We start from the raw sequence: 11600 nt of genomic DNA on the forward strand, positions 1-11600 counted from the left end.
ATGTATGCCTCTTGCTCTCTGATCATATCGGCTACACCGGCAGGTGCATTCAGGGGATATTGTACCAACTCCGTCCGAAATCCAAGGAATCTTGGAGTTGCCTTCCGGATGGGGGGGGTATCTCGATTTCTCGGCGTCGGCGTGAGGGTCTGTGCTGACCCCGACGACTTGCGGCCATGAGTTTGTCTCTGCCACCTTACATCGAACGATATCGGTGTTTCGCCAGAATGGTGACGCTCTCATCATTATCAAAAGTGTGTGGATGATAAAGATGCCAGAACGCTTCTCTTGTCTCATCGTTTTTTTTTTTCTCTCTGTGGCAACGTCTATCTCCTATCGCGGCACATCTGGGCAAGCCACACCCGGGTTTGCCCTACCCCTTCCCCAAGGGGGCGGGGTGGGGTACGCCACGGCTCTTGATTGACTGCTCCTCTTTCTGGTAGTGAGGTTGCCAAGGAGAGGATACGAGAGGGTCAACGCTGCATCCAGGGAGGATCAGGGAGTCTCTTGACGCGCGCTCGGGGGAGGAGTAGGAGGAGGAATGGCTTCAGGTGCTTTGAACTTGTCTGTGCGCTGGCGCGAAGCGAATTTCTTTTTCATTGTCTCATTCCCGAGCTGTTACAATGGTTTCACGGAGGAGGGTGTATAAGGGCTCCTCTCTCGACCCTGCCTCCTCCGAGACGAGACACGCACAGGGGGGGGGGATGAGTTAGTTTAGCCGCCTTGGCAACACCTGTACGTGACCCCACTGCCTCTGAAGGTGGTGGTGGTGGTGGAGAGGCTGGGGCTGTGTGGCCATAATGTGTGATACTCCTCTCCTGCTCCACATGCGCCGTTTTCTTGTCTGTGTTTTTTTTTTTCGCATCCCGCGTTCCCGTATTTGTGTGTTCCTCGCGCGTTCTTTTTTTGTTTTCTGGGCGTGTAGCTTTGCGTAGAACCCGGGCATCTCTCTCTGTGTCATGGATTCTTTTCACCGAAGCATGCACGCATCTATTTCTCTCCCTTTAGTTTTTCTTGTTTTTTTTAAAAATCAGTTTGTGGCCAGGCACCCTCAATAATCGAGAACTCGTACGTCTGTGTGTGCTTCGCTGCCGCAGCAACAGCCTCAAAATATCACTGTTGCTCCATCAAATTTTTTCTTGTACATCTGGTATGTGCTGTCCTGTTCTTATCACAGTGTTTCCACATCCTCTTTTTTCCTTTTTTTTTTGCTCAGCGCATTGGTCTTATCCGATACAGCCTACCTTTGCGTCTGTCTGCGTGCATGCTGGTGCTTGCGCCTGGCTGCACCTCTGAGTAAAAAGCAGACACAACTTTATCGCTCTGTCATTTGTCACGGGAGGCATCCGTTCACCCACAGTTGTCTATGGTGCAAGTTTTTCCACGGGCCTGCGAATCCGTAGCGATCGGTGTGCAACTCTACCAAGAGAGAGAGAATAAATTGCTTACAGCAGCACAGGGCATGGACACACGCTTTCACAGCTATATATATATACATGTCTGCGTGTGTGTGTGTGTGGGTGTGTGTGTCTACTAATACTACTAGTGCTACTACGCAGAAAAAAGACATTTGGGAATATTCATCATTGCGTGTCTCGCATCAAAGGCGGGTTGCCCCCCCCCCCCCATTTTCCCAAGAGAGAGAGAGAGCGCTGAAGAAAAAAGGTGGCATGGGGGAGAGGGGGGGAGAGGAGGAGAGGGGGAGGGAGGAGGGAGAGGGAGGAGGGAGGAGGGAATGCGCTGCTGGGAGACCCCTGACATTTTGTTCACACACTAACACACATGGGCACCAACGCGCCTTGGCACAGTTTTGGACTCGCTGGTGCCCATCCTACCTCGCAGCTCATCTTCCTCCGCAGACGCCGCCATTGCTTGGCTTGTTATGTTTTTTTTTTTTGTCAACTCTGGGGTTTCCCACTCTCCCACTTTCCCCCGATATCATCTTTGTCTCTCTCACACGTACACACCACTGCGCGTGACTTTGTGGTTGTTGAAGTCATTGTCTTGAAACTCTCCTATAGATATATCTATATATCCCCGCGCACAAATAGGCGTATCTTTATTATTATTATTCTTTTTTCACCTGCTTCCACACTTTTTTTGTCGCCCCTCCCCTCCTCTCCTCTCCTCTCCTCTCCCCCTCCCACCGCGTTATCTGACTCTCATTCTGCGTGCTTTCGGCTTCTCATTTGTCTGTCTGTCCGTGAGTGCGCGACTACGTTGTGAGCGCTAAAGGTTGCAGCCCACCAGATGCGCAGCGTATCGTGCGCTGATCTGGAACACATCAATATCGCCTGCCCACACTTTTCAAGGTAAGTACCTCATCTTTTCTCTTCCCCCTCATCGCGTAGCCTCACAACGCGTGCGCGTGCAAAAAAAAACAAAAAACAAAACAAACAGACAAAAACATTTGTTTTACCCCGCCGACTACCCCCCCCTCCCCTTTGAACTCGTCCCCCTCCCCTCCCCCCCCCCCGCCCCACGGGCAGGAGAATTTTCCATGTCCCATCTTCTTGAGCACAGTTTTTTGTTTACAACGGAGGAGCGGCAGCTTATCTATCGTGCAAGCAGCGATGTGAACACCCGCCCTGTCAGCTTCGTGACGCGCGTGTTCCATTTCATCTGGATTCGCATCAGCAGGCACCTGCTCAACGATCTCGTCGCACCGAATGCCATCACGTTGGCAGGGCTGCTCAGCAGCATGCAAGCCTACCAACTGATTAGCACGTACTACCATTTTGGCGATCAGCACAAGGGTCCACAGGCGGTGTTAGGTGATGTGAAGTCGTCGTTGCAAGCGTTTGGGCTTCGTGGAGCCGGTCAGGCCCCCCTCGGGGCTGAGAAGACCGTTCTGGGGGAGATCGCATCTGCCTACAAAGCCGGTCCAGGTGCTGCAGCGATGGCCATGGGTGCTGCTGCTGCTACCGGTTCGGCGAGTATTCAAGCTCTAAAGCCTCCAGAGGGCGACTACGTGGATTTTTTTCACACAGATCGCACCGTACAGACGGCCACGGTGCTGGCGATCATGCTTTTGGTCATCTCTATCATGTGCGGCTCGTTAGACGGCGTGCATGCGAAGCGCTGTCGCAGCGCCACCAGCTTGGGTGACATATTCTCTCGCATCTGTTCTTCCATGGCGCGCGTCTTCATGGCGCTGACGCTGCTGGAGGTGTTTAACATGGATGACGTCTGCACCAAGTGGTACTTCCTGCTTACTCTGCAGCTTATTGAGCTGAACACGGTGCTTGGCCGCATCAACGCGTCGAACTTGAAGAAGGACCGCGTGAAGAACTTAGCATACGTCGCAACGTACTGCTTCCGTGAGTCAGAGCTGTCATTCCTCATGGTGGTGCTCCTCATCGCTCGCTGGTTTTACCCCACCCCGTGTCGTGTCATCCTCGGCGTCATATTGGAAAGAGCGCAAGTCGGCTACACTATCCTCGTCGTCTTTACGTTCATTAACATTTCCATTCTCAGGATGAAGAAGCGCTACAAGGGCATAATTCTGCTCTGCCTCGCCGCGCGTGTGCTGCCTCTTTTTTACCTCCTGCCGCTGAGCCAGTACAGCTTACTGAGCGTGATTGGTGATGCCATGATTGTAGGGCTGCTCTCCATCGAGGTGTACGTCAGCCACCTCGCCCGGCGCCGAATACACGCCGTGGTTTTCTTCCTCTGCCTCGGTTCGCTTTTCAACGACGTGGTTTCGGTAGTGGGAACTATCATGTACTTGATTGCCGTGTTGGTGGATCTGTCGTACTCACTGAATGTACCACTTTTCACGCCTGTCTGTAATGTCTTCATCGACGGTGTCTTCGACCTTTGCCACGCCGGCCACAAATTGTTGATGGCCAACGCGCTCAAGTTTGGCAACCGCCTCATCGTCGGCGTCTGTGGCGACGAGGAATGTGCGGTGTACAAGCGTCCACCGATCATGACCACCGAAGAGCGTACCAATGAAGTGCGATTGTGCAAGTACGTCTCAGAGGTGATTCCCAACTCGCCGGTATCGGGCATCACGGAGGAGATGATCCACTACTACAATATTCACCTTGTTGTGTGTGGTGAAGAGTACAACAAGCCAACGGACACGTATTACGCGGTGCCACGCCGCATGGGCATCCTGCGTACTGTGCCGCGCACACCCGGCATATCGACCAGCACTCTCATCGCGCGTATCCGTGCAGCCAGTGACGACTCGGTAGAGGCAAAGGACAAGAAGAATGATTCTTCAAAAGTGAGGAACGGGGCGTGAGAGGAGGAGGAGGAGGAGGAGGAGGAGGACTACTTTGAGGTCATCTCATCATGTTAGCGCTTCAGCCTTTGGTTTTTGCATCTCGTTTCTCCTCCCCATCCCATGTCACGGAATGAGAAACATCAGGAGGGGGGGTAGGTGGGTGTGTGGGTCTTTTCATCTGCTGATTCATTCGCTCGTGTGTGTCTCTCTCTCTCTCTCTGTCTGTATGTGTGTTTGTGGCAAGCCCATCGGCATGGTGGCGACCTCACTGTAGTCTACACTCCTGTTATTACCGTGGAGCGGCAACTCCATTTACATGATAAATAATATATGTACCTGGCACACGTGAAGGTATACAGGCAAGTATACTAAATACACACACATATATATATATATATGTATGTGTGTGTGTGTGTATGTATGCGTTTAGTAGGCTGTGTGTCGTTGAAGCCGTTGCCTACTGTCTCTCTCTCTCTCACGTTTTCAAAAATTATTTTCCCCATTTTTCCCTGTAACGGATGCTCTTCTTTGTGCAGTTCTTCTGTCTTATCCTCGCTGTTCCCCCTTCCCTTTTTTCTTGTTCTGAGAATTGCTCATCACGGGGTCCATCTTTTTGAAATATTGGCCATAATCGGGCTCAGACATGTTTCCGTGTTTGTGTGTCATCCGTCCCCCCCCCCCTCCACGACTTTGCATCTTTCATGAAGTTCTCTCAAGCGCATTGGCTCTGGGGTGGTTAATTGTTATGATTGTCTCCCCCCCCCCCGGCGCCGGCGCGCGTTATCCATTTGTGCGCTCACACACACACACAAGTGATAGGAGGAGCTGTTGAGCTTCCAATTAGAGAAGCGACGCCATTTGGAAATGAGATGTGCGTCCTGCGCCAGTAGATGTGTTTGAGGTGGGCGTCTAACCGTCTGCGCTATTTGTCTGTGTGTATATTTAGGGCGGGGCAGCAGCAGCAGCAGCGGCAGTAGCAGCGGCGTTGTTCACATCGGGTCTTGATCGTCGCTAAAGAGAAAAAGAAAAAGAAAACAGTTGCATTCCCTTTAGCGCAGGCCTCTGATAGAGACGCTGAGAATACTTCAGCATGAAGGGATAGGGGGGGGGGAGTCAGTGCGCTACTTGGTGGGTACGCTAGTCCTCCGCTCTGCCTCGCTTTTATATGTCAAGCCATGTTTTTTTTTTGGGGGGGGGTCGCTGTGTCGAATTCACTAAAAGCGACGTGAGTGAGGTCAGAACCACCATGCATCGTCTTGCATGACGGCGATGGGGGTTCTGGATGGCACTGCGTCCAAGAGACCTACGACGGTGAACGAGGGTGTGTGGCCACCTGCATGGTAGGTGAGGGTGTGCCCTTATTAATGGAATGTGTTTCATCCGGCTACTGCTGTCTATGGGGGGGGGATGCCTTGGCAATCTCGAAGAGTACACAGCTCTGCGACCGGCATCGTATGTGTTTGTCTCTGTGTGTGTGTGTGTGTGACTGTGGTCGGCGACCAGTAAGGCCGAGTGTGCTGGCAGAGCTCGAGGAGGCGGCGGCGTGCGCATAAATGGATCGGTATCGCTTCAAGGTAGGTCTGCCGCCCCGCTTGTCACCGTGCGATGGGCTGGTGGGCGGGCTGCTTGAATGTGTGTGTGTGTGTCTGTCCGTCTGTGTCTCTCTCTCTGTGTGTGTGTGTGTGTGGCAACGTATTTTTTTTCGTCGATTTGCTGTGCACCGTCTCATTTTCTCAATTCTCTGCGTGCCCACTCTTCTTTGATTTTCGTTTTCGTTTTCTGGAGTCTTCTCACTCCCCATCCCCATCCCCATTACCCCACCACCACTACCACCACTCAAACCCATCGGGGATAACGATTCTCTACCACGGATAAGCGTACCATGTTGAACTCGCATTTTTCTTCCACCGTCTCTGTGATGTCGATACCGGTGCCAGGGTTTGCAGCGAGTGCTGCCACACAGTAGGGTCACATTTGCACGTCCTCCTCCTCGTCGACTATCCAGACGGGCTCGGCCCCGGTCATTCCTGGAAGTGGCCCGCTGAGGGCTTTGCTGCGAGCGCATCCGTCTCTTGTAAGTCGCACTTCAGTGACTCTGCCCGTCGTGTCGCTCCCGTCAGCGCCCTGGCCGCGCGCTCCGCCCCAGTGATTCCACACTTCCCGGGAGTCCACAGTGGTTGCTCTGGTGGGGTTCCATCAAAAATAGCGCTGCCCAGCAATGCAGGGGTCTCCGTGTCGTTTTGTAATCTCGCTGGTTCGCCTAGTTTTGCACCTGGGAATAGGGGGGGGTCATCGAGTGTGGTGCTCGCGTATGCGACGACTCGTCGTCTGCTGGCGGCAGCCCCAGTGTGACTAGCGTAACGCCAGGGGCAAAGCTCTCCTTACCGCCGCCGCTGTGCGGTGCGGCACGATTGACGTTGGTGCCTGATGTCAACGAGCTGACCCGTAGTGTTGCCGCCCTCTGTGCGGTCACCATTGCGACTCCCGAGGCAATCAAATAGTCGACGTCTGAGCTGTACCCAGAAGGCGGTTTTGGTATGTCTTTCCAGGAGCTTTGCTCGACATCGTCGTCGTCGTCGTCAACATCTCCGCTCTCTCCGAAGAACCTGTTGTTGCGCGACAGCGCGTGCGCCACAACACCCCGACAGCCGCGCATAGACTGGACAAAGATACGTGCAGTGAGGCTTGGGTGTCCACCTTCGTCACGCCCTCTGGTCAAAGCGCTCATAATCGGTGACGCCAGCCACCGGGGGTTGCCTACACGCGTTCAAGCACTTGTTTCGCGCTCAAGTCTTGCGATACGGCACCATCGACTGGGGTGAAGCGGCGTGTTGATTACACCGTTGTGTCTCCGAAGACTTTTGTGCCCTGTTCGAAGAAGCGAGAGCAACATACTGGCTCTGCGTCACCCGACTCGCATCCAAACGACTGTCACTGCTACTCTCCGACTGATTCGCTGGTCCTTTGTCACTGCTCCGAGCGACGGGGACGAACTACTAGGCCAGGGTGCGCTGGTAGGTGTCTACGACCCCGACTTACACACACTGCTCTCTGTTACCAGCGTCGCAAACCGCTACACTGCCCGCACCCGTCGCTGGGAGTGCCGCGGCTCGTGTTGTGTCGTTTCTCTTCTCTTGAGAACCCCAATGGGTGCTCAAAAGGAGAGAGGTGTGCGGTTTGTTCACGCCGATACTCGGAGCGTGCCGTGCTGCCCAATGCACGTCAAGCGCCCGTGGCGTAGCCTCGCTCTCGCTCGCTCTCCCTGTACGTATTCACGGCTCTCGGCTGGCGACGCGCTCACGATTTTGGCCCCGAATGGGCGTTGTACACCCAAGAAAGGTTCCAGCGAGCGCATCCTGGCCACGCGCGGCAGCACCACCTTCCCTCCGCCGCTGCCTCACTCTCGCACTGCTCGCAGTACTCCTTCAATCGCATCTGCAATCGCGGCGAGCGCTGTCCGTTCATCCACATCGTTAACGTGGACCCGAATCTACCGCGGCATGCCGAGGTCACGCAGGAGCCAGTTGTGTCCACGTCATCACATTCGGCGGCCTTGCGCGCTGCAAGCGGAGCCCAGGCTGGGGTGGACGGCGGACATCAGCCATGACAATTGCCATGGTGGCGCCGCACAGACGTCGTCAGCAGTCATGCAGACATCGCTAATGCCATCGACGTTGCCCAGTGGCACCCATAGTGTTTTCAACGCGAGTGGTGGCATCGCCTACACCTTCACGCCGAGTTCCCCGCCGCAGCCGCAGCCGCAGCCGCACGGGTCTGTGGCGAACCCCCACACTGCCGAACTACACTTTTTCTCCTCAGCGACAGCGACGGGGGCGCCACAATCGGTGGTCAGCATAGCAGAAGGAGCCCCACCAGTGATGCTCATGAGCAGGCCTGGTCAGCAGGCAGGCTCCAGCTACGCTTCTGCCAACCCAATGCCGCTAACTCCGCAGCAGTTGGGGTAGCTCAAACGGCGTCTTTCCGATGGTGCTGACGGCTCCCAAGACCAGTGCGCTGTTGGCCGAGAGAAGCGCACCTGTCCGAAACCTCGATGGCATTCTTTCTCTGCTGTGTCAGTCTTTCAGCAGTTTGACCACCGGTCACATTGGCTGGTCATTTTATGGAGGTGTGGAGGCGGCTGCGTGGGTGGTGGCCGCCGTCGCCACGACACTAGAGGTGAGACACGAACGCAATAAGAGTTTTGATTCCTATATGCTTATATATATATATATTTATGTATGCATTGCATGTATACATCGACATCTCTTGCGTGTGTTGTGTGGTGTATCACTTTTCCTTATGTGTATAACATATTTTGTTTACCACGTTGCCCCTCTCCCTACTCCCACCCCCCACAGTGTACGGAAATAGTCTTGCGGAGAAGAAACGAGGACACATGGGTGGGTGAGAAAGGGGGAGGGGGAGAGAGAACACTCATGTATGTATATGTGTCTATACATGCCTATATATATATATACACACACACCTACATACATCACCCCTCCCCCCCTCTCTCCCCCCCCAATCTCAAGTCTTGCACCAGAAGGAGAGGTACAGGTGCATCATAAGGGGTTCCTTGTCTTTGCCTGTCGGTCTTTATCTGCACAAGGGTGTGTCTTTTTTTCTGTTGTATTCCAACAGTTTGCGCCGCTCTTCGTTTTGTTCTCACCCTCCTTCTACCATAACTCGCGACGGTGTCACCCGTGTGTGTGTGTGTGTGTGTGCATCTAGGCTCCCTCCCTCTTCCCCCCCCCCCTTGAAAGAAACCGATAACGCAGGCCAGCGAAAGAATAAAAAACAAGCGAGTCTCTCGCCCCCTCCCCTCCTCACCTCGTGTACGTGAGCGCTTCTACGTGAGTACCCCCTCCTGAGGACGGTGATAAAACTACCGAGGAGCGCGTTGCAGGCAATTCGATCCCTCCCTCCCTCCACACATACACACACACATACACACACACACATTACTGGACAACGCCACGCCGCGCACATAACACATCTGCCCTCCTTCATTATTTTTGTGTCTGCGTTTTTGTGCGCCTTCCCTTGAAAACAACAACAGAATTACCCCCTTTTTCGTTGAATTGTGTGTTTTCTTTGTTCCGCTTGGGGAGGAGTAGTAGTAGAAGGGGCTGCGCCTTTTCTCATATTCGTTCAAAATAAAAAATCTCCCTCACCTTCTCCTCCCCTCCCCTCCCCTCCTTCTCCTACCCCCACCCCACCCCCTTACACACTGGGAGGAAAAAAAAAGAGAAGAGGAAAAAGCGTGGATCCGTACGGGGATTTTTACTCATCCCCTCCTCCCCACTCCCCCCACCACCACCTCCACCACCACCCCTATACACACACACACACACACAACCTCAAACCAACAACATATCAGCTCAACAACAACAACAATCGAAAAAAAAGGGGGTGAGGGAGGGGCTTTATCACGCTTACCGGCTTTTTGTTTGGCGTTACATAACCCTCCTCACTATCACCGCTATCGTATTGTACGTGTGTGGGTGCACACCCCTTCTCCCCCTTTTCTCCCCATTCTTCACACCACTTACTCACATCTTCTGCGGCAGGCGCACAGCAACAAGAGGAGTCGTGATTGTCGTTTTTTTGCCCGTTTTTCCCCCTCCTCGATTTTTCCCTCCCCTCCCCTGCCCTGCCTGTCGCATATTAAATTTCTCTCAAGTTTTAGCTGCAACCTTTTTATCTTGTGAGCACCTCTTCGCCGAATCGTTTTTACCTTCTCGTGACCTTGACAGATTCTTTTTGCACACACACACACACACACGCGCGCACACACACACACACACACACAAACCCTCCGTATATACGTGCATATACATAATATTTACATTTATATATTTCGCTCGTCTTTTTTTTTCTCGTTGACAAGAAGGCTCGGTCAGTGCACCCCTCCCCCTCTTTTCTTCCTTGAAAAGAAAGTTGACCTCTTATCCCTCCTCCTCCAATTCTCTCTGTTTTCCCGTCATCCCCTGTTTCACTGCGTTTGTGTATCTCACCCCCCCCTCCCCCTCCCTCCCATTCGTTCATCAATCTTCTTCCACCTCACGCATTCGACTCCGACGTAAGTGGAGACTCTTTCATTATCTTTTCTCCCTTCGCTCTCTCTGTGGCCAACTCAGCGGGTGCAGTCCGCACAGGTGAGAGCAGCCCACGAGCGCCGATCCCCACAAAATCGTGTCAAACAAACAAGGGGGAAAAAAGGGTATCCGGCAAAGGTGAATAAATACACGGAGGGGAGGAAAAAAAAAACAGCGCAGACCCTCGACTTCCCCCTTTCTTGATCTTCTCTTCGGCATAGTAAAAAAACAAAAGGGTAGTTCAAGGAAGGTGTGCTCATTGCCCATTTTTTTTTCCTGTATCTCCCTGTGTCCATCTTTTCTGTATCTTGTGATTTTTATCTCGGACCATCCTCGCCTGCCTCCATCCCTCCCTGCAGCTATTCTCTCCCCGCCGTTTCTCCACCTGCACCCCGCTGCTGGTGAGTGTTCTTTGTCTCAGTGGGCCTCCAATCCTCGCGCCTCCCTCCCTCCCTCTCCCCCTTCCCTCCCTTCCTTCCTTCCCTCCTCCCGATCACTCTCACTCGCCCTGTGTTTTTCTGTGGCCGAGACGATTCGCTTAGTGTTCATAAGGTCTTTTTTTCTGCCCTTTTCTTGTTTCTCCTTCCTTTTTTTTCTTTCACACACGCACGAGCGGGCGCACACACACGAGCGAGCGCACACACACACGAGCGGACGCACTACCCCCCCTCCCCTCCTCCCGAGTGTCAACCTGGTTGATCCCCCTTTTCTTCTGTTTGTGGTGTGTGTCTCGTTCTTTTTGATCTCTACGTTTGGGGTTTCCTGTGATTTGGTACGACGCGTAATTTTTCAGTTGCTTCTCCCTTTCGCTGTCATCCCTCGCGAGGCGTTGCCCTTTCTCAGCTGTGCGTATCCCCTTCCCTCCCCCCATCTCCAAGTCATTTGTTGTTAACATTTTTTTCTTTTGTTTTCGGTTTCCCTGGGCGTGTGTGTGTGTGTGTGTGTCTCCCCCCTACTTCTTCTGCCGCTCTCTCTTTTTTTTTGTTTTTGGCTTCTTCGTTCGGTGATTCGCTGCCCCTCCTCCCCCGGGAACACGCAAGTCCACAGGTAAACAAAGCGGAGGACAGAAGCCGTCGATTGCACACGTCACACGCATTACAAGAGCACCAGCGGAAAAAAAAAGACGACGAGAAGAAAAAGGAGCTCGTTACGCCAAACACGCAGAAATATCGTTCAAGGGACAACGAAGGCGGTGTGAAGGAGAGTTTTAGCAACAAAGATTCAAACGAAAAATAAGTCATCACAAAGCGTATAAAGAGAAGGCAAGC

General features: G+C 53.2%; 1 protein-coding gene across 1 annotated transcript; it reads left to right on the forward strand.

Annotated features, from left to right (window-relative positions):
* Positions 1-2500: 2500 nt before the first annotated feature.
* On the forward strand, positions 2501-4252 carry JKF63_06613 (uncharacterized protein; the record flags this gene model as incomplete). The annotated part of the gene is made up of 1 exon (XM_067902562.1): positions 2501-4252. The coding sequence occupies one exon, from the start codon at positions 2501-2503 to the stop codon at positions 4250-4252; it is 1752 nt and encodes a 583-aa protein (XP_067757979.1).
* Between the last annotated feature and the right edge of the window lie 7348 nt (positions 4253-11600).

Source organism: Porcisia hertigi, chromosome 18 (genome assembly GCF_017918235.1).
Source record: "Porcisia hertigi strain C119 chromosome 18, whole genome shotgun sequence".
Lineage (NCBI taxonomy): Eukaryota > Euglenozoa > Kinetoplastea > Trypanosomatida > Trypanosomatidae > Porcisia > Porcisia hertigi.